We start from the raw sequence: 27957 nt of genomic DNA on the forward strand, positions 1-27957 counted from the left end.
AAGGACTGTCTGTCAAGGTCGGCGTGTAAACAAACATGAGGTCAAACAGTAACTATGGGAACCAAACCAAAACCGAAAGTCCTCTAACCTAAGTCTTACAGGAGAAACCTGAGAGGTAAACTGAGACAACCTGGAGGCGATTGGAAAGTTGCAGAAGAAGCTGTATGTTGATGAGGCAGCTAGTAAGAAGGTGGTGGGTAAAAGTTAGGCATCATTTTCAACATTTCTCTTTTTTGCAGGCAACTGCAATCACACGGAAATCATGAGCATCAGCAGACCTACAGTCCAACCAAATGCTCATCTGAATACAGGTTAGAATTATGGCAGCTGTGGAAATCTCTGCAAGGTTATGAGTCAATGTGCTGGTATGGACAGTGCATGACTTTTATTTATATTCTGACTATGAAAAGATGGCACTGAGGCCTGCATTCAAACACCATGGCCAGCAAAAAGCTGGGTTGGTTCTGGTAACAGTTGCATTGTTATGGACACACCGTATATTACCAGTGCAAAATACCTGTCAGTATGAACAATCTAAATCTGACCAGTTCTAAATATGACTCCAGAGTAATCCCAGCTGCTAGTAAAAGGTTCCTATACGTTTACTCAGACAATCAGAACATGGACATTGCTTCTGATGAAACTGGCTTTTGGGCACTGTTTGCCTCGGAAGAGAGCAGAGGTAAAATTGTCTTGGCAAAGATAGATGAGAAATCTTTTGGCATTGAGTGTCAGGGTTGGCACCTAAGCAATCACTTTCAGAAGTTCCAGGAGAAATACACCAACCTGGATTATAATCCCACTGATCCGAAGCTTTATGTACAACACTGGCTACTATGTATCCTACAAGATGAGGTTCAACAGAGAATAAGTCTTACTCTTTATGACTTTCATTGTATCAATCATTGTATCATGATTGATACAAATGATCAATATTCAACATACAAAGCCATTTTCTGCCATTTTCTAAAATCAAGCTAGAGCATTCAAATAATGGGCTTGACCTTGACATAGATGATTGATTGATCCATAAAAGAATGAAAAAAAGTCTCCAAATTACTTATTTAGTTCCATTAAACCAGTTGAAGCAATTAAAAATCAACCAGTGTAAAAACTAACAAATAAATACAAAACTCACAATGCAGTTAAATACTCATTGTATTGACAGCATTTATATTGAAGTACAAGTGTTGCAGAAAACTGGCCTAATCAGTTATCAAATCTCCCCATATGAAGAACGGCATGAACTAAATATCCAGGTACTGCTGCTTGTAATTGAGTTTACAGAAACCTACAGAGCAGTAATACTTGTGTCCTTTCTGAAACACTAATACGAGGAGCATGATCTAAGAATAGGCTGCTTTGTCAGACTCGTATTCAATTTTCAGTTTTTCTCCAGGGTATAATGAAAGCTTAAGATTAATATTGAACCAATTACCCTACAGCCCCAGCTAATCAAAACACAAACTGGAGAGAAAAATCAAATATCAGCTGTCTAGTGAATTTAATGGTTATTTTCTTCTTTTATTCCACAGTTCAATCAAATTAATTTAAGGAATTGTCAGTAGTTTGTAAGCTTTGTGTTTTCTCCAGCTCCACCTAGTTGTTATGTTAAAAGTCAAAATGTGATTAAACGACAGGAGAAAAGATATCACCAATCTCAATCAAAAATACTATCTTATTTGTGTGTATTCTCACCACATGCATGTTTTTTTTTCTTTTTTTTTTTTTAAATACATAAGATTAAAATGTTACAGATTTATTTATGTTCAGGTTAGGTTAGTTTCTAATTTCAAGCTGAAGTTATATCTAAAGGAAAAAAAATTTAACACTAAGAGAAATAATTGTACCAATCGCAGCACAATGTTTATATAGTAATGTTCACATCTGCACTGAGCTCAAGCCTGCTTATAAAGTCATCATGACTGCATAACCTGCTTTAAAAGTAGACATCAGATCGGACAGTAATCAGACAGCAGATAAATAATTTCTCTTGACTGCTGCTTCCCTTTCCAATTTCAGAGCTCTCAATGTCATTGCTTGTTGATGCTAAATATATTAATTGTCCTTCAGTGAATTGTATGATATGTAATATATTTGTAAAACAACTCAAAAGTAATTCTTACAGTCAATGGAAAAGGAAATGAAACCACATCGGGTGGAAGACAGACGTGCGTGTGCGGGGCTTTGCAACACCTTACCTGACAACCAACTGTGATGCATGCAGAAAGTTACCACATACCTAAGGTTAGTGGCGGAAATTCAGACAAACAAGGTCAGTGTGAACCAGAGCATCTAGTATTCTTTATTTAGATGTAGAAACCCGTAAGGACTTTAACATTAAATACATCAAAAATATAAACCGTTTTTTCATCACTAATATATAGGAAATGTGGAATCAGAATTAGGAATTAATATCTGTAGATCAACATAATCAGCACATAATTCAGCAATATTTCTCACCAACATGGAGTATTGAACTATAAAAGGAAATCAACTACTCCATTACGCTAAGACTGGGGAGTATTGATCAGGGGCTTAACATGTACAATGATGCCTCTAGCATTCTAACAGAGAATAAATTATTGTTCTTCATCTGCTATTATGACTAATGAAAATTTTCTTTTTTGATCTTACTTTATCATTTCTGATCTATATCTGTACAGATAAACTACACCGTCTGGAATAGGTCTGTCCTGTTTTCTGTCATTTCAGAATGAAATAGGCGAACCAAACAATCCCTTGGGAGAAAACTGGAGCCTCTGACACATCCTTGATGCTCCCTTCTGCTCCCCTGGAGCTCCCTCCCCCTGCTCTGTAACCCAGCCCTCTCTTGGGGTGGGGTCTACTCTCCTTTGTGCTGCGGTTGGAGCCTGACTCTATCTGGTACTGAGCACCAAGACCCAGCAGATTATTGTTTCTGGGTAGCGTGATCCTTCCATTCATAATGGATAAGAGATAAAACTGGTGGCCCAATGCCTAATAATTTTAAAAACGGAGCATTTCTCCTGTGGAATTTGTCAGCAGTCAACGATAAAAGCTGAGCGCAGTCCATTTTAGGAGTAAAAGTCAAGAGGATGGCCTATAGTGCACACAAAAACAGCACTGTCTCTTTAAACTGGCCAGCATCTGTCAGGATGAGAGGGGGGAAGTGAGAGCCTTGTGTGAAATGGTACCCTAAAGTGACATCATGCTCAGCCAATGGGCAGGCTCGCCTGGGCTCTTTCCTCCTCTCCTGCTCCAAGGATGAGCTGCGCTGAGGCTGCTGAAGACATGAGCTCCTGCTGCTGATGCTGCTGCTGAGGTGGAGGATCCAGGGCATGCTCGCCTCACGTCAGGTGCAGTGTATGTGTCTTTACATTAGCGCCGGCTTTCTGTTCTATTTGTATATTTGTTTCCCACGGCGGATCGCTTATACAGTAGCTATGGGGTTGCATGTTAAGAGGATGATGATAGTGGCAGATTCTGAGGATGGTTTTGTGTGTTTCATAACACTCCTTACTCACCTCCATAACTGTAACCAGAGAGGGGCGTGTGTGTGTGTGTGTGTGTGTTTCATTCTGCAGCTAAATTAGCAGAAGAGGAACAATGTGTTGTACTGATATCACATTTTGTTTTATAGTCAAAAAATGATTACATAACTGTAAAGATCTTAAAGATTCTGTCAATAGATAATTGATTCGCCCCTTGGAACTAATCCATTTCATGTGATTTGTCTAAGTGTATGGGTGGATGCCTAAGACCACATTGGTGTGTCTGACAGTCTGGCACACTCAAACAGGGTTTTTGTTGCGTATATTATGGGACTAACAATGCAAGTGGTTTGTCAACACCTTCCCTGTAGTCACCTTTAGGATGATTTAGGTTTAAATCATCCTGTGGGGATAAATGACTACATCACTAATATTATACATGTGACTGTGTCTCAGTGTTCTGACTCATCTCTGTCACTGTGGACATTTGCAGCTCTGCTCTTCTTTCCATTCAACAGAAATAGCAGGCACACAATTGTACTCACTTCCTTTCCTCGTCTGGAGGTTAACTCTTAATTTCCTGCTGGCACAGGTGATAATGCTGTGCAGCAAAGACCTAAGCCATGGAGTCAATGGGTACAGACGAACACGGAGCATTGTGACAACACACAGAGATGCAACCTGTTGTTGATAAGACCAGGGAGACCAGGTGAGTCCGAGGTGAAACACTCACGACTTTGAAATACTTTTTGTGTCACGACTGAAGTCCTTTATTGAACTGGGTTGGTACACTGGAGATCTGTCAGCAGAGCAGAGTAGAAGAAAAAACAGGCAAAAGATGAAGTCAATAGGCATAAACAGGTCAAGAATCTGAAAGGTTTACAGTAAAAACTCTTAGGAGACACTCGCCCTCAACGCGGGACAGAGAGGGTAATGGCAGGAAGTGAAGGTGTCTGAAACAAAACAAGATGGTAGTATCAAAATAAAACAGGAAAGACAAGACAGGGAAGTACGAGGCGAACAAAAAGGCTAAACTGAAATTCTAGACAGCTCGGGCCCAGAGCCAAACAGCTACTGATTCACTTTGAGAACTTTTAGATTCAGTTTCTTTTTCTGTTTTATCGAACAGTGTGTTGGTAAGTCAACTGCCTTGTGTGAATAAAGCCCAGCTTTTTACTTCTTATGCTTTTGCGCAGGCCCAGTTGGACCTTGACTGGTCCAAAACAAGGCAGCAATGGCAAAGAGAGATTACCTGGTGGAGGCAGCCAAGCAGATCCGCATGGCACTGGACAGCGAGGTCAATGAGGACTATGAGGCGGCTTTCAGTTACTATAAGAATGGGGTGGACTTACTGCTGAATGGGGTTCAACGTAAGTGAAGAACATTTCTTCTTTTTTTGTTTCTTTATTATTATGATAACTATTTGTAACGGGGAATGGGGAAATTGAAGGGGTGTGTTTACATAAGACATGTGACAGGAACATGTGGCTGAGAATAAAAAAAGGAAGTCACAGAGCAAAGGTTAAACAAAGATTTGAGAGTTTGAAAGGCCAACTAGCTTCGTGCTACTGTTATCCAACGCTTTAGTCAGTTTGTTGACATAGCTACAGTATTGCTCTGGTGTCTGATTGTGTAACCATCTGACAGTGGACCCCAACAAAGATCGCCGGGAAGCTGTGAAGAGGAAAACAACCCAGTATCTGAAGAGAGCTGAAGAAATCTTCATCACTCATCTACAGGATAACCTCGGGAAGGGGAGCTCTCACTTAGGGGTAAGACAGTAACTCTGAGCAATCATTTACCAGTAAGTGTTTTTATAGACCCAACCTTTTTGTTTTTATGGACGGCATCTTTTGAAACATGTTCCTGTTTTTACTGGATTTATTTTGCATCCATTTAGAACTTTATTAATAAATCTGTCTGTAACTGATTGTTCAATTCATGTCAGTCCCACACAGGTCTTATTTGAGAATGAGAGCTTGTGTCACAGTAAAATTACCTAAAAAAAAAAAAAACAAAAGATTAAAAGACTGTGTCACTCCTTTGCTGTAAATGTTTGGTGGGAAAAAAAGAAATAAGCCATTAGTTGCCTAATAGTTGATATGGTGCATTAAATTGTTTCCATTCCCGGCATGTCTTTTGTTGCTTCCTAGATGAGACATTGTAATGTGCGTCATTGTCTTGAGGTTAATATAATCTGTGGCATTAATCATCAGGGTTATAGCAGTCTGAGGTTTCGTCCAATCAGACACTTGAGTTCACCCGTGGAGGATCTGGAGATGTGTAAGGTGGTCGGAGTGACTGATAAGGTAAATCAGACTTTGTTCTTTTTTAGTATCTACTCCATCAGTATCTCTAATTAGTGTTGTGCATTGGAATTCCTTGTGAGGCAATTAAAATGCACATCAACCGTAACCATTAAAGCATGCTGTTGTAATGTATGAGCTTTGCAGGGGGAAACTAAATATGTTTAATTTTTTTTTATGCCAAAGGTCCTGGTTGTTCAGAGCATGGTTAATAAGGAGACATTCGTTGTAAAGGCGAGTATTCAGAGCGTCAAATATGAGACAATGTCCTGACTAAAAAACAAAAAAAAACAAAACTATTGTACCATTTGAATTAAACACAGCTCATTGTTAGACATCTATCCACCCACAGTGGAGATGTGTTGTGACAGAAGTCTGGTCTAAGTTGTGCGGCAGGCCAGTCGATGCGAGCTCCCTCCATTCTGTCTCTCTGAGTATCATTGAGCATTGATCTGCCTGAGAGCTCTCACCCTTTAATCTTGTGCAACTGCACCTCAAATTTCAGCCACCAGAGTAAATGGTAACAGACTAATCTCTGAAATGGGCTGTCCAAGCAATACTGAATCCTTGTTTTTTTTTTCAATTTTATTTATTTATTTATTTTTTCTACTTCCACATTACTCTTAATGAAAGGTTTTTTTCCTCGCACAGATTTTTCCATTTCTAAAGAAAAGTGCATACGTCCCTTTCGGAAAAGCTCAATTATTACATGCATGCGTGTTTGCAGAGTCTGGTCAAGTCAAGCTGGGAAAGCAGGGAGCAGCCAACCATCATTCCTCAGGGGGTGCCATACATGGTTAAGTTGTTAAGATACTATGTCAGTGAGGATGCTGTGTACCTGCATCTTGAGCATGTCAAAGGTAAGCTGTTAACAGTTGCTGTGAGAGCACAGCAGATATATGATGCTCTTTCCGATCTCTCTTTTTTCATAATGACTCAACAAAGGTGCTTTGCTACATTAGCAATAATACATTGCATTCATTTTGATAGCCCTGTTCTGGTTTTACCGTCATCTTAGGTGGGAGGCTTTTCTCCAAGCTGAAGAAGCTGAGGAATGAAAAGGCCAAGGAGCACCCAGAATGCTTCAGCTCTGGCCAGCCCAGCATCAAGTTGAAGACCAGCTACACCTCCCCCACAATCAGCACAGACCACCAGCATATCAGCAGAGGAGGCACAGGGGTCATTCGCCAGAATTTAACCGATGAGAGCCCAGATACTGACTTCCACACTTCATGGGATGAGACTCAGCAGCGTCTGGAGAGCTGCGGCACTCACTCCTACATCGAAGAGACAGGTTGTCTGCAGAACACACGCTCTGCAGCATCATTTTATACCAAGCTTGATCATCTAAGTCTGCATCCTGGCCCACCAAGAACACAGGTTAATACCCACATCCATCCACCAGCTCCTAGTTTGTGTTTGCACTCCAGTGAATCTCAGGAAAAGCCTGCTCTTCCTCTTTCTTGCACTCGCATCAGTCAAGCTCTTGATGTCATGTCAGAACTCCAAAAAAGGGAAGCCGGAATGGGTCTGATGGAGTGCAGCTCTCAGTTTGAGGTTGCTTGGAAAGCTGCAGATCCAGCACATGTCTACGAGAAAATGAACCCCTATGCAGTGACTGACAGTGACCCACATAGCACGCTCACACAAACTTCACCTCATACAAATCAGACCTCATTAATGACTGCAGGGCCACCAAAGAGTGAAAATAATGGTTTGAGTTCTTCCCCTGCCATTTTGCATCTTCCTCTCCATTGCCAAACCCAGATTCATGGCAAGGCATCATGGGATACCAACATCTGTAACCAAGGAAATGTATTAAGTGGCAACTGTTCAGACACATTTAAAGACTCAACACAAGACAGCAGCAGTCCCACCACAGAGGAGAGAAATGGCATGGTAGTCATCAGGAGCACAGACAGAGCAGTGTTCTCTGACCACACAGACACAAAAGGAACCCCAGAGAACTCCTGTCCTGCTTTTTCAGGGGTCCCCTTGTCCCTCTCAGGAGGGACAAACAAAGGTGAGGAAGCCTATGAATTCCTAGGGAGTCCTAGGGAGAAGGTAGCACCTACCAAAAAAGGGCAATTTGTAGGCTGGTTCTCCTCTGCCCTTCCTGGAGCTGAGGAAGATAAGAATGCTCTCTGTAAATCAGAAGCATCTGAGCAGCAAGGAGACGACCAGATCATTGAGGTGGATGGTTGGTGCCACCTGCCTCGGTTCCCGGTCATGCCCTCCAGGCCTACAGATAAGGCCTTGCAGACCTGCTGGGGGCTTCCTGAGGCAGAGGTTTGTGTCTGGGGAGCACAGATTCTGCTGGCCCTGGAGAATCTACATCAGCAAGGCATCCTGTGTCGGGATCTGAACCCCAGGAATATAATGCTCACCAGCAACGGTGAGTACATCACATAATAGAAAAGGCAGCATGGGGAAGTGCAATACTATTGATTTTGAACAAATGCAATGTTTTCACAGGAAAGGTGTGCTTGACATTTTTCGGCCAGTGGAGTGAGGTTCAGTCAGAGATCAGCTCCAAAGCCATGGAACAGATGTACTGTGCTCCAGGTAAAGGATGGCTGTTTCTTAGTGTAATGTGCCACCTAGCTGCAAGATACAGTCAGTCCGCTTTAGTCAGAGCCAGGTGCTGCGCATTGCATGGGAATATTTAAAAACACCGTTAAAAGTGCATGCATGCATCTAAACTTGACTTTTTGAGTGTTGTCAGAAATTGGTGGGGTGTCCAGAGTTACGGAAGCCTGTGACTGGTGGAGTCTGGGGGCCCTGTTGTTTGAACTTCTCACTGGGATGGTAAGCAAAATGCCACACAAGCATGTTCAGGCTCGGAGCACCGACCTGAACTGGAATAGTCATTCTACACATTTCATGAAAACTACAGGCAATATCCCTGAGCTATTCTTAATATCAGTTCTACTTTTTGGAGCTTATCGAGAATTTATTTTATTTATTTTTTTTTTGGAAAGAAAAAAAAATTCCCATTGCTTTACTTCTTTTTCTCATGTGCACTTAATTAAGACTAAAACAAAATTTTAAACAAATCGTTTTTAAAGTTTATAATGATGCAAATGTAATACCATTATATTGAACAAAAGTTTATTTATTATTATATTTATTATTATTTAGCAAACATTCCTGTGGTGGTGCCACGTGTGCCAGTGTAAGGAGAGAAATCCAAACTTAATTTTGCAGAAAACTTTGCCTGAAATGGGAAAGATTTGCACCACAAGTTCTAGGCTGTCGAACATTAAACCAAGTTTTGAAGGTTTTCTCCTCCACAGTCACTCAGATACGTAGATACATAGACATCCCCTCTATGGCCTTCATTTCTCTGCAACTTAAACTGTCTGTCTCTGTTCACTCTGTCTTCAGCCGCTGTGGCAGCTCCACCCAGCAGGGATCCACTCCCACACCCAGCTGCTCATCCCGGACCACCTGAGCGCTGCCGCTGCCTCTCTGCTGACAGAGGTCAGGGGTCAGGGTTCAGGGACAGGCCATTCATGCACCGGCCGGTGGTTTGTTATTATCTTACTCTGCCTCCACTCTCCTTTTGCTCCGCAGTTGCTTCAGTACGATGCCGGCTATCGGCTGGGCTCTGGAGGCGGAGGAGTGAGCGACATTAAGTGCCATCCCTTCTTCAGCAGCATCTCCTGGCGAGCTCTGAGCTGCTAGGCCGGGCTGCTGCCAGCCACAGACACCACAGACCCTCCTGACCATCCTGATCCCCCGCAGCTCACCTGGATGGGAAATGAAGGCTGTCTTGGGTCCAAGGATCAGCGCCGGATCATGCTTCCCTTTGCATTTATGCTTCCGACAGAAACATGACACAATAAAAACTGTAAAATATTAACAAAACTGGTCAACAATGTCCCGTAGACAACAGGAAAGATATCAGACTGTTAACCTTGATGTGTAAGTATAAGTACCCATCATCCAATTTTCATACATTCGTACATTATTTGGATTTATAATACTTTATATAGATACATGAATTCTGACACCACCAAGCCCTAAATTCAGATCATTTTTGGACCATGTGCCATCTGACATTGGAGGGGAAAAGAAAGGATATTAGGCAATAAATTGTTGACTAATCTATTTTTGCTTCAAGTCTGTCACTGTTAAATATATGTACTGTCCTAAAGATGACTCAGATGAACGAAATATGAACCTGACAGAAATATTCACAAAGACAGCCAGTAATAAGCACATCTGTTCGAAAACAAATGAAACAATTATTTCACAATTACACATTACATTACACAAAGAGTCAGCATGAGGATTATGCACCCTTTAAAATGTGTGCCCTGGATCTTGTACATTCTACTTCCAAGACAATATTGGCACACACACAAAAAAACCCAAAACAAAAACCTATGGTTGACCAATGCAGCTTTTATTGTTTAAAACTTAAATTTTCTTAAATAATCTTTCTTACACACCATAAAGAGATTCTTCTTCAATTTGGGAAACTGATGGCATATGTTCTCATGAGGATTTTGCCACTTTCAACATTTTAGAACATAGTGTTTCTTGGTTTCTGGCCCAAAATGTGCCCATTGTCAACCAGAATGATGAAACAATGCTATGCAATTTAACCTATATTTACCATTTGTCTCACAATAAAGTGATTTTTTTTTTTTTTTTTGTTGTTGTTGTATGTAGAAAATGACATATGGCGCATATGAGCACAGCCACTATTTGTGTGCAGGGTGGTTTGTTTGGTTGGGCCCAGAGTTCACAGAGGGTCACATGTCGAGGAGCAGCACCCTGGGGTCCTCCACCACTGACTTGATCTTGCGCAGGAAAGTGACAGCCTCTCTTCCATCAATTAAACGATGGTCATACGTCAGGGCAACGTACATCATGGGACGGATCTCAACCTAAACACAGGGAAACCACTGAGACCAAATTCTTACACACTGAGCAGCAATAAAAAGGTATAATTGTACTGATAAAAAAGGCAGATTTGATATCCAGTTTATCAAAAATGAATCAGCAACTAGATGTTAATAATTGATTATCTTCGTCGGTTTACAAGAAAATGCTAAAACATTCAACTCTTTCTGTTTCATGTCACATGAAGGGAAGCTCTATGGCTTTTGGACTGATGTTCATTTTTCTCGTCAAACTTACATTTTCGACATTAAATGATGAATTGAAATGGCAACTGGCAGATTAATGGATAATAAATTCAAGGTGGAGCAGTTGGAGCTACTAACATCACTGTAAAACATGGTATCCTGTGATATTTGCATTATGTTTAAGACTGAGGAAACAAACCTTTCCACCAACTGCAACAGGCCTGTCAAAGATGCCATGCATGCCTAAAATAGCAGACTGTGGTGGGTTGATAATAGGCGTGCCGAACATGGACCCAAACACGCCACCATTGCTGATGGTGAAGGTTCCTCCGTCCATGTCCTCAACAGCCAGCTCATTCTTGCGAGCCTACAAATGTAAGTACATAATTACGTGCCGCATAAGAAAAGGAAAGCACAAGATAAAAACCTGTGAGATAAAGTGAGCAAAAAAATAAAATAACTTCCAAAAACTCAAAATGTTAAATAATATCAACACAAAATATCACCTTTTCTCCCAAGAGATTGATGGTTTTCTCAATGTCTGCAAAATTCATTCCCTCCACGTTTCGGATTACAGGAACCACCAAACCCTAACAGAGGAATCACATGACATTACAATCAAGTAGGCTATCAAGTACCTACACTCAGTGTTAACAATGTAGTCCACTTATCTCACCTTTGGTGTGGCCACAGCTACACTGATGTCAACGTAGTCCCTGTACACAATCTCTTTGGTTGTGTCATCAATTACTGACAACAGAAACAGAGCATAAATACGGTGCACAGAAAAGTCAGATTTAAAAAAAAAAAAAAAAAATCTGTCACCCCCCCACTTAATTTCACTGCATGATTAATTTATTTTTCTCATGTACCATTTCTGTTACATGAGAATTGAAAAGGAACGTGAAACCCAACAAGATAATTTTAGACATTTAACGCCAGCAATACAGAGCAGCCTCCTCCATTGTGGTATCACTAAATAGGTCAGGGTAGTCTAAAAGCAGTAAATAAATTTGTGATGGTTTTGAGGTTTGGCAGTGGAAGATACTGAAACTTCAATCTTGTTCTTCACCACACACACTTGCAATGACTTGATACCAAATGTGCAGACACAACTTTTAATAAATATCAAAGCGTCAGGTCTTTTTATCCATACCAGCATTGACAGTAGGTTGGTCAGCCAGTGCATAGGCAGCAGCCTTCACAAATGCAGACATGAAGCCCAACTTGATGTTATGCTTCTTCAGGAAGGCATCTTTGTAAGTCTTCCTCATTTCTGAGATGTTGCTAAAGATAAATAGAAAAACAAGATGCAAAGATTACCCATTTTTTGGTAGTAAGACAACAGGAAATGTTAAAGGCAAAGGTATGATCCTCCAACTGGAATACTAGGAATTAAAAAAAAAAAGAAAATAAAAAGAAAAAAGGCAGGAAAGCTGTGTGTTCAAACACACTCATGGTATAAATACAGCGATTACCTATTGCTGAACCATGATTTAATAATTTTCTTAAAATTAATTCTATATTTAAATCCAGAGGTTGTCCAATTATATCTGTGGTTCTGACTGACTAACATCCTATATTTAAATGTTTGATAGTTCGCTGTTGTATGTATTGCAAACTGCACATACAAGGTATACAAAACAAAGTACTAATAGCATCATTACTAAGATATACCCAGACTTTCTTTATGCATTTCTATGTTTAAAAAATAAAAAAAGCAGTAGTAGATCATGGCAAATTTAAGCTATTGAAATCAGCCATCTAATTATTTCCCCTTTGCTCATTTTTCTTTTGTATCTCTCTTTTTAATTGTTTGTTTTCCTGTGTGTAACCCTGTTGAAGCTCTAGGATTTCTCCGCTAACATAATTAGCCCCTCCCAAGACACAGACTCTCCGAGAAAGGAGAGAAGAAGCGATAAAAATCTTCACTTTCTAGAGCCTGTAAATCTTATTGGGCTGTCATAAAAGCCCATATCGGTTGAGGCAGCTCTTTCGCTCAGAGCGCAGGTCTCTGCGGGCCCCTGCAGATGCTTCAGCCTCCTGCTCTGACTAGCTCCTTCGGCTCCAGATGAGCCCTAGCCTGGGAAGTCTTCCTCCAGACCATCAATGTCAATCCAATTAGGATACACAGAAAACCCTGAATAGCCGAAAGCTGACACCACACATTTGCAGGGAAAAGAAATCCTCAAAGTGTCCTCTTCAGTGGAGGGGGCAAGTGCAGACAATAGCATTTCCTTGTAAATTAATAAAACCTGTTTTAACAATTCTTATCTTCGTTTTAGATGGCATTATGACCAAATATTTACATTCCAGTGTTTAAGAGGATATTGGGTTTCAAAAAGCTTTTCCTATTGGGCAGATTCCAATCCATAACCATTTGCGCAAGTGTTGTTTTAGCTTTCAACACTGATATGCATACAGTGTGTGTACTGTATGTGCTATGCTGTGCTGGCACTGCGTGAGAATGCGGACAATTTTTTTCGGCAGATTTGTTCTCCTACACTCTAAAAAGTGTGAGGTCTTAATAATGTAGGTCAACCTATTTAAATTTCCTACCTCATGTCGACCTCATTAAATGTAGTCAACATAGCGCAGGTGTTTTGGGCTTCTTTGAGTCTCTGGGCAATTCTTAGCCTCATGCGGTTCATCTTAACCTAAAATCATAGAAACAGTACAAAAACATCAGTCTTAGTAAACAACTCCAAGCTCTTACTCTACTGAACAATTTTTTTGGCCTTTTCACTGTACCCTGCTCTCAGTCCTGGCTCCCTTAGCTCCTCCCTCAACTTGGGCCGCTGGTGCAGCTGGGGCAGCAGTGGGCTTGATGGCTGAAACTGTGGAAAAGATATAAAGAAGCAGTTGGTATCTGAAGATATCAGTTTAGTGGGACTGGTAAAGGTTGCTGTCTAGAGAAAACCAAACAATGATTAATCATATAAGCGTGAGGTCAAGAGCACAGATGTCAAGCAAAACAGCTCTCACATGACACACGCCGTCTGTCTGGTGACAACTAACCTGGTTTGGTGTCCATAGCATGTGCTGGCACAGGTGGCACAGGGGGCATAGTGGTGGGAATGGGGCCCACGGCTGAGGGGGAAGGAGGTGGAGGTGGCGCAGCAGAAGGTGGTGGAGGGGCTGCAGCGGCCGGGGCCTCAGCTTTTGGAGCTTCTGCAGCTTTGGAAGCACCAGCTTAAATCACAGAGGTGAACTGTTATGACAATGGAGATTTTGCTCGTTCAAGTTAACGTTATCAGAAAAACTCTAATATTACAAACCTCCTTTTCTAAGCTTGAAGAGAGGAGTTCCGCCCTCGACTTTGCCTCCATCAGGGACCAAAAGCTCCTCGATCACTCCAGCAGCAGGAGAGGGAACCTGCACTGATGTCTGATGCCAGAAAAACAAAACAAAACAAAAAAAAAAAACAATCAAAAGGTTAACAGAAAAATACAAAAAGTTTGAGGACATTTATCATCTAGTGTTGAAAGCACACATTTATCTGAGTGTAAAGAAAACTAAAATCCCAGGTTCAGTGCTTTTGTTGATCAAGATACTTGGAGGGATTTCACTTTGATAGGCAAAGCCAAACAATTCTATGCATTCACCAACATTTTTGTTTTACCTTGTCTGTCTCAATTTCGCACACCACTTCATCCTCTGAGACAGTGTCTCCAACGGCTGTAAAGATAAAAAAAAAAATAAAATAAATACAAAAAAATAAAATAATATCCAAGTAGAGTCCATCTGTCTTCTGTTAAGTCCGTTTATGTTGTGATCAGTGTGACAAGACAAATACATTTTAATTGCCCTACCTTTCTCCCACCTCACGTCCCCTTCTGTGACAGACTCTGCAAATGCAGGGGTCTTGACTGTGACAACTTCATCTCCTAGATAACAGTGACAGGAAAAGTTAATGTATTCCTCCAAACACCAGCTTATGTGCCTCATATTCTGATAAGTGCAAAACTAAAAGAGCATTCCAGGTGAAACATACTGTAGGCTACAGATGTCCTGAAGTACTGGATTTGGAAGAAGCTGGAACGGGGATCAGATTTTCTGGGGATAACAGAAAATTTTCAATCAAACAATGAGCAAAAGTACAAAGTTTACACATCAATTATGACTATACTGGTAGCTTTAAATTTGACTTATGCGTGGAAGAACATGAATAATTTAAACTGGGGTTGGCTGGCTGATACACAGAGATACTGAAAGTTAGAAAGTGTGTTGTGATAGTGTATCGTGGCAATACTTTCTCAGTTATGCTGATAAGTGAGGGGCTACAGACTGTTAATAATAACAGCATATTAATTATAGTAATTGTAACATATCTGGAGAGTGATAGGTTGTGTGCTTGAATCGTGACAACTAAGATTCCTCTCTCTTATAAAAATGTTCACATGTGTACTTACACATTGTTGTTGAAAGTGATGGAATGGCTGGCTGATAGAGCTGTTGCAGAAAAACAATAACAAATAATTTGTTATAACAGCTGTATGCAGAAGCAAAAATAGAGATTCAAGGTTGGACAGTCAGGACACATACCTGCTGTGGCCCGACGAGCTAACACATTATTCCCCTGTGACAAGACACAGCCGGCATTACAAACTTTTTATCTGTCAATCGATCTCACAATCATATCATGTCTATAGAAATGCGTATTACTGAAAGGGATAACAGGGACACCAAGTCAAATAACAAGGATAAAAGAGATAACTGTCAGTGGAGATGGTACACAACAGGCAGTGGCGTCGGCAAAGAGGGGAGTAGTATGTGCTCTGGGTCAAAGGTCACGTCAGTGCTCCACACAACCTTTGACAGGCTTAAAGAAATGATCTGACAAACAGGTGGCTGGAGTGGTTTTGCATGAGACTCTAAACCAGCAAATGCTGAGGTTATTTGTGTACCGAAGTTAGCTGCTACGTTAAAGCTTCTAACCTCTCTAACTGTTTAAAACAACCACTTGACAAACATTTGATTTTGTAGATTTTGCACTTTAAATTCCATTTTAAATTTAAAACAGCACACTTAATAAATATAACTGCACTGAGTGTCGGTTTCTGTCCTAGGCTACAATATGACCTCGGCACGACAGCTAGAAACAGCTAGCTAACCTGCCCATACATTTAGCTCACACTGGCTAGTATGTTCTTGTTAGCTGCCGACTAAATAATGAACATTAGCGTAAATGTAAATGAACACGGACCGGGGATCATTTGTGTGCAAACGTGAGAGCAGCTCGACACAAAGCGCCCAGGTTTTACCTTTACCACAGACTGCAGCAAAGCCCTAACAGAGAAGTGTCAGACTGTCCTTGGCTACAATGTTACGGCCTGTTCGCGGCCTACAGCGGACCTCCGGCTAAAGCTAACGCTAGCTGCGACCGGCACGGACCCGGACAGCTCGAGGCTTCAGAGCCGGGCTGCTCGTTGCCTACCTGGCGGATGGCAGAAAGGGAACGGCCGAAATTCCTGGTCAGACACCGGGAATGGGATAACATGGTGGCTGTGTGACAGCAGCCTGTCAGCGGACGGGAAACTCCAGTTACACCGGCAAGCCAGGCAAGTACCGAGGAAGCGATGTGGGACAAACCAAGTGCTCCGACCCGGGGGGGGGGGTGGTCCCCTCTGACCCCCTCTGATCACTGAGATCAAATACAGCCAGTCACAGGACGGGAGAGACAGAAGAGAGATGACTATATAAAAACTAAATAGATAATATCAAAAGTAGAATAGAGATAAGATCATGCCAAAATATGATGATATAAAAACAGAACACACCGAATAGAAGGATGCAGTTGTTGCAGCTGTTGTTTTCAAAGGTTGTTAGTCTCTGTGTGTCTCTGTGTGTTGGCCCTGTGATGGACAGGCGACCTGTCCAGGGTGACCCGGGATCGGCTCCAGCACTCCCTGCTACCCGGGAACGGATGAACCGAAGATGAATGAATGAGTAACGACACCTCAGCCAATGGTCATCATTTATGCGACTGTCTCGTGCCAGCTAACCAAAGATGAACAGTAAACAAGTTTTTACCTCTCGGTCCAGAGACCTAGTTGGTCTGATGAAGAAAAAAAAAAAAAAACTGCTTCAATTACCGTCACAAGCCGCAGTTTTTGCAGTAACGGTAACGGCGTGAACTAGATTACTCGTTACTGAAAAAAAGTAACGCCGTTGTTCCCATCGATGGTCAAACATAAAACAGAATAGAACTGAATGGATTGGATAAAAGTTGATGCAAAAATATGTCGATTCAAAAAATATATACGGGACTAGAACATAATAGTGAAAGGTCAAGTGTTTCAATTGATGAAGCTTGCTTTTGAGTAGGCCATTAACTATAATGGTGTTATCATGAGCAATTGTTTCGTTTTTTTTACATTTATCTATCTTTTTGTCATAATTCAACTTATATATTACATATATTTAGTAATACATTTCAGTTGTCTTCACTAATTTCTTCTTAGTGTCAGTTTATTTTCTGAGCAGCCTGGCAGCAGACAAAGTATAAAAGAAGAGCAATAGTCTATATTCTTATGTAATGGCCGGGTTGTTTGCCAGTTCTAGACTGATGTTAGTGAAGATCTATGAATCTTAATGGATATTTCCAAACTGTGTGCAGCATCAGTATTTCCTGGTAATTTCATTAGTGAATGTCCTAGCTCTGTGATCTGAAACCCTTGTGGGTAGGTGATCAAACCGGCACCTTGCAAACACTTTCCTCCTGACATTACATGGCTGATGGGCGCCTCTCGTTTCTTTCCGATAGCCACGCCCCAGCTCGGTGTGATCCACCGGCTCTCCCGCACCCTCCCTGTCCCCGTCAGTGTGCGCAGGCCATCCGCTCGGCAGCACGTCCCGGCGCAACAGGTAAGGTCCCATCATCACTCACCGTCACCGTCAGTGCCGCTCACTCTGTGTGTGTTAGACGCGGTTGCAGCTCCTTAAGAAGTGTGACAAAGTGCATGTCTGCGCATCAGTGCGCCTCAAAAGTCACTTTAGTGGTTTCACGAGTCAGAACTGTACCGGTGAGTCACACACACATTTCCACTGAGCGACTGACAGCTGGAATCACATCGGGTGAGTTTGAAATAGAGTTATCGAGTGTTTGGGGTTTTTTTTTTTATCTTTTATTTTTACTGTTTAAGTTACTCTTTGTTGTTTCATAACTGAAACAAATATTAGGTTTGCTCATTGTGGCTAACTGTAACTTATATCGGACCACATTAACACACCTCACAAGATTACAGGTAGTTTCGAATTTGAAAGACATTTTGATTTTGATGTGCTGATTTCCTCCAAGCAGTGGGCATCTACTCTTTATTCATTCATTTATAATATATTATAGGGGCACAAGGTTATATTGCAGGATATTTTCAAACTGTAGGCTAAATTATAAAAGAACATATTAAGTTTTGCTTTCCACAAAATATGGATGTTTTCCATGTTCTTAAACTTTGCTTAGAGACAAGTTATTTTATGCTCTCGAGGTCTTTTTGTCTTTCTGCTGCTTATTTAGGATAAAATTAGGATGCAGAAACGTAAGTGGGTCTTGACTTGAGTAAACTACTGATACAGAATTAATTGATTCATGTATTACAATGAATAAATAAAGGAGACTTGTGTTTTGAAGTCAATCTATGCAACTTTTATAATCAGATATATATTTCATGAAATTTCAAAATTTTGTCTTAAGCACAAAATATACATAAATAAATAGATAAATAGATAATAATAAAAAAAAAATACACAGTTAAAGGGAAGGAAGCCAGTGACCCCAGAATCAGGCAATTCAGCTTTTGCTCTTGATCATCACTCAAGATGAAAACCATTAAGTATAAACAGGTATTTCTGATATTTTCTTTTGTAAATAATGTATAAACAGACCTGTTTCTCATACGCGCAGTATATTCTTCGAGAGCTGAAATTTACCTTTCATGGATGTAACACAGTTACAGTTTTTCTCCTTTGTGTTAACCATTATTACCCCAAGATGAAACAACAAAAGTATGCACTCGCTCATTGTTCAAGTTCAATGATTTATTTATTTTATTTAATTTTTTAACAGAACTTGGGCTCATGTAATTTTTTCTTTTTTTTGGGGGAGGGGGGGTTTATATCATGTTATATAATGATATAATGTTAATTTAAAATTAAAGTGACACGTTTTACAAACAAAAATACAGAATGACCTGCAACGGTTGTATTTATTAGGTTAATGTCATAATTTTTCAAATTAAATCTTTGGAAAAATTACATGCTTTTGTCAAAGCTGCTTACCTGAATGCCACTCTTCAATGTGGGGCCTTTTATTAACTTAAACATGTTAAATATACAAGCCCTAATATAAAGCATTAACAAACAAAGACTGTACAAATGTATTTAATTTGATTTAATTTATCTTATTTAACTGTTACATTTTTCTGTCTTTCAGATTCTTGCTTTTCACTTTACTCAGACTCATCGTGTGGAGCTGAAATTCTATTGAGCATGAACCTCAGTCTGTCTGACCAAAACATGCACAATTCAAGTGAAAGCTGCATAGAGGACGACAAGCCTGATGTCATGTTACAATGCTTCCGCAGAAACATGTATGATGAGCCTCTGGCTTCATACTCCAATGGATCCATCATCTCTCAGCTCCTTCGCAAGACAATCCACAATAAGAGGGCACTAGATGAAAGCCCTTTCTACCTTTCTAGCTCGACTGCCGCTGACTCTGGCCAGGAGGATCAGAGCAGTGTCTCCTCAAAGGACAGCACAGTGGAAGTTGCCTCCCCTGGTGGTCACATCTCTACAGGGACCAGTCCGGATGGAGAGCATCCTGTGAATGACCACCTGCAGGCCAAGAGAGCCAGGGTGGAGAACATCATCAGGGTCATGGCTGGCTCTCCTAACGGCAAGCAACACGGAGAGAACGAGAGATGTGAAGCAGAGGCCAGAGACACCAGGGAGGCATACAGGGAGAACAAACGGAAACAGAGGCTGCCACAGCATCAGGAGCACAGTGTTGGCGGACCAGTGAGTAGCAATAGTGATAACTGTGGCACTAAAGATGAGGAGTGTCACAAGCTGAAAGAGCAGCTCCACAGCATGCAAAGGCTCCTGCGTCAGCTCCAGGAAAAGTTCCTGCAAGTGTACAGCCAGGATGATTCTGAACAGGACAACAGAGATGAGGCAGATATGGCTGCTGAGCATGATACCCAGGGAGAAGGCACAGAGTCACGCTACATAAGCGCTGAAGAGGACTTTGAGAGGAAGAGTAGCAGGGGGACCAGAGAGTATAAGGAACGAATGAAAGTAGTTGGTTATCTGGTGCACCAAAGAGAGAGCCAGAATCTACAGGAAACCCTGAAACAGGAGCTCTCCCGGGCTGTTAATGAGTGTGTGGACAGGGTGTTCAAGAAGGTGTCTTCCTCAGGTCTGGACTTGTCCCCTCAGTCGTGCATGTGCTCTTCTCCAGAGATGCAGATGAGCGTGGGTGCAGACAGGAAGAGCCAGCAGGCTAATTCCATCCAGGAGCAGCCCCAGTCTGAGGAGGCTGCATTCAAACCCCATGCTTTGGAGTACTACGAAAACTCTGAGGCTCAGAGCCCACAGGACCAGACAGAGGCGCTGTCTCTGGTGGTCCGCAAGCCGGCTGTGACCCCCCTGAGCTCAGTCACCCCAACGGTGAAGAGGCCCTATCCTGTCCACCAGACACCATTTCAGTTCAATTACAGCACCCCTCTGCACGACAGCCAGATTCTTGAACACCTTCTCAAGTATGGGCCCCATTCCAACTTTGGGGGTCTGCCATGCTTGCCCCCATCGATGGACAGGACCTCCCCAGACTCAGTAGACCTGCCGTGGGACACCATTAACATGAGATCCAAGGTGACATCCAGCCATCTCAACCACCACTCCCGTCCCTCCGCCCTGGGGGCAGTGACAGTCGACAATCTGTGTCTCCCTCACGTTAAGATTGAGTGCGGTGAGCTGCAGAGCATAGCCGAGCGAAACCCCTACATGTCCCTCAACATATCCTTTCACCTAAATGATAATTGTTTGAGCCAATGTGCTGTTGTCTTTTGACTCTTCACGATGCAAATATCACCAGGACACTTGTTTTGTGGTTAAACTGAAGAACTCGTTTTTTTATTAGACTTGGTAAAAATTTGAGATAAAACTCAGGTCCCTTATATCTGTAGGCTGAAGACGCAGTGATGTAAAAATCCTGTAACTTCTCCATGAAAATATAAAACTTCTAATAATGAATGACTACATTTAATTCAATTTTTTCCAACAAGATATAAACTCAAAATCAACAAACCCACTAAATTTTAATGAAAACTCTGATGAGTATAGATATTATCAAATACAGTGTTTTTGATAATATTTATACTCTATGTACCTTTTTATTTTATACAGTCTTCTAATATTCAGCCGTTCCATTTGAACAATGGCTGCTTGAGGTTCATTGCAGCTTTGGCAGTTCCAGTAACAAACTTCAAGGAGAATTTTTTCTTTGATCTTACTAACCCCATAGAAAATTATAGCATCTTCTTTAATCTGAGCAGTGTAATGACTTTAAGTCCAGAAAAAGACAAATAAAAAGGAATACAAGGCTTTGATAAGAATTGCCAGGAACAAAAGCCAATTTTTCAAAGGCAGAGAAAGCATCGGCTTCTGTTTCAGGAAGCGTCGTTTTTTCAGACTTGAAAAGGTGCAGGATCTATTTCTCCATCATCAGAGTGATAGGGGTGCATCTAAAAGGTCATTTCTGAGTGCTAGTGGAAAACACAAGTGCCTCCCAACCACAACACTTGAGCTCTCGTCTTGAGCATTTGTTGTTGGATACCTTTATCAGAATGTGCATGATTGAAATAGATTGCAAGATAACAGTATATTCTGCCTCAAAGAAGCTGCAAGTCGCTCTATTGGAGGAAAATTTTGGCTATTGTTTGGAAAGCTAAATAACACTTTCTTGCTAATATCCACAATCAGGATGATTAGGATAATATCTACATTTAATCATTCCAATTAAAATGTAAATTGAAATAACCCAATAATTTGCTCGTTGGTCATTATAAAGTCAACAATCTAAAAAAAGGTCCTAAAATTAAGTTCATCTTTGTTGATTTTCTTGTCGAGGAGCATTAGACAGGGTTTGCTTCATCTTTACTGTGCAAAGAGATCTCCCTCTCTTTGAACAATGCCACATAAATCTTTCATTCTAACTTCCTTATTTCAAAGGTAGGCTTCCTAATACAGGAATGGTGTGGTGACCTGATAAGGAAATATTATGACCTAAGGCGTAGTGGTGTACTACAGAGAAAACGCTCCTGTGCATCTTCATTGCCACGGGGAGAAAAGTTGAAAAGAATTGCATTTGTTGCAGGCAATATGCTAAGTAAATTTGTGTGGGACACAACATGCTGAGCAAATGGTTTATGTTTTTTTTTTTCCTGATAATTTTAGATATACCATACAACCTCATAAACATTATAAATGTATATAATCGACATCCCTTCATTCCTTTGTAATTGAAGTTGACAATGCTGCAGTGTTTTGTTTTGTTTTTTTGGGAAAAAAAATATACCAACATATGTCATCTTTAAATCAACTTAATTATATCAGAAAATCAGCTCCTTTTTTCCACAACATTTCAAAACATGCTGTCTTAACTGCCAGGCATGAAGTGCTTCGCTCTCTAATTAAAAATCCCTAATCTAATTCGTAATTCTGTTTTGCCAATAAGCACATGTTAGGGTCATTATTGACTCCCTGGTTAATGCCAAGCTGTTCTTTAGTGAAATTCAATTTAGCTGAAGATTGAGGCAACACAATACTCTGGTATACTATCACTTTGCACAGGCCTGTATGCTGTGTGTTATATATAATTGTCAGTTTTTCTCTGCCTTAACCTAAATGTGAACATCCAGGAGGGTCTCACCCCGAGCCATCTGAAGAAGGCAAAGCTCATGTTCTTCTACACCCGCTACCCCAGCTCCAATGTGCTGAAAACTTTCTTCCCTGATGTCAAGGTATTTTTTTTTTTTTTCAATTTCCATTTATGCTTATTAGAAAAAATTCCTTTTACTGAAAAAATGTAAAACAATCAGCAGATTTGTTTGTTCTCCGCGGTATCGACTTGTCAGTGTGTGTTTGCGACAGAAAAATCAGCAGTGTGTCGGAGGAGAGAAACAAAAACGCAGAGGGTTTAAATAACAAAGGCACTGAGCTGCTAGTATGTCCTGGGGGCAGAGGGAGATACAGGGGCATTCTCTCTTATAAAAAAGCCACTCCAGTCAGCAAATGGACTGACAAAGGACTCTGTAGGAAAGGCACTGCTATTGAGTGTCAACAGAGAGTTGGTATTGGAGACTTGTGCAGCAGCAACCAGGCGGTGGTGAGCCAGCCCTAAACACAACATCCTGTGTGTTTTGGCCTTGTTCTCATGTCATGCCTCCTCTTCTGTCTCCTCCTTTTGTCTTCTCTCTTATCTCCATATCTGCATCCTGTTATTAGCTTTTTTTCATTCATTCTTCCTGTTTATCTCTTCTTTTTTTTTCTTTTACCGTACTATTTGGAGCACAAACTCCCACTGATATGCCCTCTTGTGCCTCCCCTCCAATTCTCTCCACACACCTTCCCTCTGCTGTCCTATCTTGTCTCCTGGATCTGTCTACACCAGTTCGTGGGCCCCTGTCTCTCAATCTGCTCTGACCCCAGGGGTCAGGGGGGAGGATGCTGTTGCTGCAGCCCTGCGAACGTCTCCTCCTTGCTTACAATCCTATGGTGGGAAGTGGCACTGAACAAAAGAGCACCTAATCCCAGTGTCTGATTCCATCCTATCAGCCTGAGTCAATGAGAGGAAAGCTTCCTTCTGTCCTTATGCTGCCGCTTTCTCACCAAACACACCAGAGAGAAGAAGCGTCTTTGATGCCTGCCCAGCCCTTAGGCATTTTTTTCTGTCTTTCTGGATGATGAGATAGAATAACAAGACTAATGTCAAGACTGAGTTTAGAAATACAGAGCCCTGACAGATGTTTTTTCACCCTGCACATTGGTGGGAAAAGATCAGAGCGATGAATGTTGCGTGGAGTGACAGACCATTAGGTGGCATGTAGCCATACAGGTGGTAACTGCAGGTTTTAAGTCAATTATGGAAACACTTTATAAAACCAAAGCAAGTAAAATTCTTTCATTTTTAGTTGAAAAATTCAGAAATTAATATTTTCAATTTTTTTTATTAAGGCCACATTTTGAAGTCTGATATTATATATTTAATTTTAGGCATGTTAGGCATTTTTGTTTTGGGGATTTTTTGACATCTTCACAGGGAGCTCAAAAGCAGGCAAATGATTGTTCAGTTTAAAGAGATGTGAAAAATTGGATTCACCTGTGATGGGCTTCAGGTGTTCTTTTAATTTCTGAACAATTTTCTCTCCATTTCCAGTTCAACCGCTGCATCACCTCTCAGCTGATCAAGTGGTTCAGTAATTTCAGGGAATTCTACTACATCCAGATGGAAAAGTTTGCCCGCCAGGCCATTGTTGATGGCATCAGTGAAGTCAAAGACATTACAGTTGGCAGGGACTCAGAGCTGTTCCGGGCTCTGAACATGCACTACAACAAAGCAAATGACTTCCATGTAAGTGTCATTCATTAGTCATCTCTCTTTTATGTTGCACTTGTATTGTGTGATCATTGTAGCTGATTTCCTGCTTCTGAGGTTTTTGTCAAAAGCCTCACTTCTCTCAAACTGGGTATCCATGCACACATCAACAGATAGACAATGCATGCTTAAAATAATATCATATTCACATTCAGTTTTGCCATCTGTCCTTGCTCTATGAGCGTCCACTCATAGTTATTTAACATTTTGGAAGACATGTTTAGCTTCTGTCTTTAGAGATGATTGGTTGGTGTCCAACCATCAGTTAGCTTAGCTTAGTTCAAAGAATGGATACAAAAGGAAACAACTAGAATGGCTCTGTCCAAAGGCAAGAAAATACAACTGCCAGCACATTTAAAGTTTAATCTCACCATCTAACACATAATGTCTTGTGCACACAAAAACAGAGGTGTATATTTAAGATTTTACTAGGACAATTTCTTAACGCTGAACAAATTCTTGAAGTACTTGCAGAGGCCGTGAAGTAGTACCCTGTCAAAGTCTAGCTGTTTCCATCTTCCATCATTCCATCTTTATGCCAGGCTAAGATAGTCTTCTCATTTAACTCTCCAACCAAAAGCGAACGAGCACATTTCCCCAAATATCAATCTATTCATCCAAAGAATCGGAGTACATGCCTTCTTCAGACCTGCTGTTAACCTACAATGCGGCCATGTATGTCCATGCTCTGACCTGTGTGTCACACCACACCTGTGGCTGGCCAGCCCTTAGAGCCATTATCTAAACTCCAGAGTGATGCTTCATCAAACTGTGGGAAGAGGAAGCCGCAAAATCCCACTAAAACAACTCAGGATTAGAGGACCAGCACGCCTGAGTGAGACTGAGATTGCTACTGATGCGGAATGCTGAGAAAGACGTTGTGGATTCTGAGGGAGAAGGCTGTTTGGTGGGAAAGGGACGAGCGTTTTCTTTACCTTGGGACCAAGACATTCCTTTCCCAGGGATGCTTTTGTGTCAGGGAAAAGAAAAATAACATCCACCGCTAACTGGCCAGTGGATGGGAAACAAGGGCTGAAGGGTGGTTTTCTCCCAGCATCCTTTGCATCTATTCATTCGCTGATGCACTACATGGACTTTGCTGTCATTATGGGCAACTCCCAGATTCTTATTGTGATTTTGCCCAGACCAAATGCTCACTTAGACACAGTTATCGTCAAGTTTATAAATTTACTTAAACTTCTAAATATCAGAATTTTAATCCTCTACTTCTTTATTTATAGTCCGGGTGGGATCCATCATAACGCTTCAGCGGTGCAGGTAGAATCCCTCAGAAGAAAGTTACCAGGAGTTAGCTAAGGCTGAACAAAGGAAGACTAGCTAATCAAAAAAGCGTCTAATGAAAGTTAATGATTGCAGCATTGTCTCTAATGTTTCCATGTGTGCAGAGAACAAAGAGATGAGCTCCCTTTCATCAGCTTGAATGTTTGAAGAATTGGTCTTCATTTCATATATTTTTGACTTTGAGAAAGCTGAAGAGAGCTTCAATATGTTTCTAGCACATCAAGTGATTTTTTTTTTTTTTCTAAGATGTTTCCGACTATATTGACTTCATTTCTAAATCTCATTCACAGGTTCCTGACAGATTCCTGGAGGTTGCTGAAATCACTTTGCATGAGTTTTACAACGCTATTTCTGCAGCCAAAGATTCAGACCCCTCTTGGAAAAAGGCCATATACAAGGTGATCTGTAAATTGGACAGTGATGTCCCAGAAGAGTTCAAGACATCTTCTTATTTATAGGCATCAGTGGAGAAATGTACAGGAAAAGGAAGTGGCAATTTTTGAAGTTAGTCTCTCAACAGTATTATTTCATCAATTATTGTAGTGCATTTTAATTTTAGTGAGGTGAAATATAGATGTTGGTTGAATAATGATTTTGTAAATTTGTGAGAAGCATGCACACACACACACACACACACACACACACACACACACACACACACACACACACAAACAAAATCCTAAAAGCTAAGGCTCTATGGTCTGACATATTGTGTTCTACTTTTGTGAAGAAGCAACTATTGGTTTTATTATTAAAGCTGTTGTGGTTTATTCTGTTGTTGTTTAGTATTTGCTCTTATATAATCTGCCTCAAGACATTTAGATTTTCTGAGTTTGTGGGTGTTTAAAATTGTTTACAAAGATGTAATCACTAGCATAGCCTTATTTAGCTGAACTAGAAGAAGTTTTTTGGAGGAGTTATTGTCAGTATTTCTTTTTTTTCTCATTTCATTTTTTCCACTGCTGTGTGTCATGTAATTGTACAAGCACTGCTGTTATATGTTAGATAATGTTCTTTGAATTTGTTCTAAACTATTTGCTTGACAGAATGTACATGTGAAATGACTGTGAGTGAGTTTCATTATGTATAATAGTCATGTAAAAAACAATGATTTTCAGATATTTCAGTCACAAATATTGTACTGGATGATGATTGAAATTAAAGATGCACTAAATTATAATATAAGACAAGTGTGTTATGGTTTTCCATGGTAATAATCAGTACAATCAATACACATTTTTTATGCCTACAACATATAAGACACCCCAGGAAAAAGTTTTATTTCTGGTTGTAAATGTTTAACTTGCCAGTAAAAATACTGCGTCCCAGTGCTGAGCCCCTAAGGTGCCTCTAATCCACGTCCAGCAGCCAGCTGTTAAATGTCCCCCAAACTATGCTGTTCTCATTGTTCACCGAAGCCAATTCAAGTCAACTTTCTAAGGCCAGCATTCATTGTGTGGCCACTGCGGATGCGGACAACTGCCATGTCTTAAAAACAGCCACAATGCATTCCCTGCTAATGACTAATGCCCGAGGTGACCTCATATCACAGTTGTGCCACCAAAGCAAAATTCCACAAACCAGTTGACTCTTTCTTCCAGGCACCCGCTCAAAGCTCACTAATCGCCAGCACACACACACATATTGGTGATGTCAGAAAAATCACAGATGCGATCATTTTGATGCCTTGAGCTTTATGTAAACCAGGCAATCAAAGCAGTGAATGAAATCCAACATCAACTGTATGTTTCAGTCTCGACGAGCTAAGTAAGTCATCAAAGTATTAAGAAAATTCTTAATACTATTTCTGAATGTTTTCAGGTGATTTTATTCCTGAAACTTTTACTGAAACGCTTCAGTGTGCTGTTTAAATGAAGACTTTGCACGATTCCACGGACCACTTTTATAAATGTATACTGTTTCTTGTCACTGTGTGAGATGACGTTGTCACTGCCCAAAAACAAACATTTAATTGGAAAACCTGTTAGTCACCCAAGCACCAATTACATCAGAAATGATAACATTAAGGAAATTAAAACATTAGTTGAATTGGTTGATGACAAAGACTGGAGACAATAAACCTAACTAATCTTTTAATAGACATTTCTTTTCAATTAGAT

At 40.8% G+C, this 27957-nt stretch overlaps 3 protein-coding genes across 5 annotated transcripts; 2 read left to right on the forward strand and 1 right to left on the reverse strand.

Annotated features, from left to right (window-relative positions):
- The first annotated feature begins 3165 nt into the window (after positions 1–3165).
- Positions 3166–10588, forward strand: rps6kl1 (ribosomal protein S6 kinase-like 1). 2 transcript variants are annotated; one of them, XM_029494161.1, is made up of 12 exons: positions 3166–3345; positions 4066–4182; positions 4670–4843; positions 5121–5245; positions 5690–5782; positions 5966–6013; positions 6507–6639; positions 6798–8174; positions 8255–8344; positions 8505–8587; positions 9167–9262; positions 9356–10588. In XM_029494161.1, the coding sequence occupies exons 3-12, from the start codon at positions 4708–4710 to the stop codon at positions 9464–9466; spliced, it is 2292 nt and encodes a 763-aa protein (XP_029350021.1). In that variant the 5' UTR covers positions 3166–3345; positions 4066–4182; positions 4670–4707; the 3' UTR covers positions 9467–10588. The 2 variants fall into 2 exon arrangements, with proteins under 2 accessions (XP_029350021.1, XP_029350020.1); XM_029494160.1 differs by having other exon boundaries at positions 9167–10588.
- Positions 10373–16469, reverse strand: dlst (dihydrolipoamide S-succinyltransferase). Its single transcript, XM_029494162.1, has 15 exons — positions 16316–16469; positions 15424–15457; positions 15291–15330; positions 14873–14934; positions 14691–14765; positions 14501–14556; positions 14157–14265; positions 13897–14070; positions 13630–13715; positions 13438–13535; positions 12035–12165; positions 11555–11628; positions 11385–11468; positions 11078–11245; positions 10373–10677 (listed from the first exon to the last, which is right to left on the reverse strand). The coding sequence occupies exons 1-15, from the start codon at positions 16376–16378 to the stop codon at positions 10543–10545; spliced, it is 1389 nt and encodes a 462-aa protein (XP_029350022.1). The 5' UTR covers positions 16379–16469; the 3' UTR covers positions 10373–10542.
- Positions 16470–16774: 305 nt separating this feature from the next.
- On the forward strand, positions 16775–27011 carry prox2 (prospero homeobox 2). Of its 2 annotated transcripts, XM_029493914.1 has the most exons (6): positions 16775–16827; positions 17645–17745; positions 19310–20895; positions 22794–22901; positions 24317–24511; positions 26128–27011. In XM_029493914.1, exons 1-6 carry the CDS (start codon positions 16820–16822, stop codon positions 26293–26295), a joined length of 2166 nt encoding a protein of 721 aa, XP_029349774.1. In that variant the 5' UTR covers positions 16775–16819; the 3' UTR covers positions 26296–27011. The 2 variants fall into 2 exon arrangements, with proteins under 2 accessions (XP_029349774.1, XP_029349773.1); XM_029493913.1 differs by lacking the exons at positions 16775–16827; positions 17645–17745 and adding an exon at positions 17835–17955.
- Positions 27012–27957: the final 946 nt, after the last annotated feature.

The sequence above is a fragment of the Echeneis naucrates genome, chromosome 22, assembly GCF_900963305.1.
Source record: "Echeneis naucrates chromosome 22, fEcheNa1.1, whole genome shotgun sequence".
NCBI lineage: Eukaryota > Metazoa > Chordata > Actinopteri > Carangiformes > Echeneidae > Echeneis > Echeneis naucrates.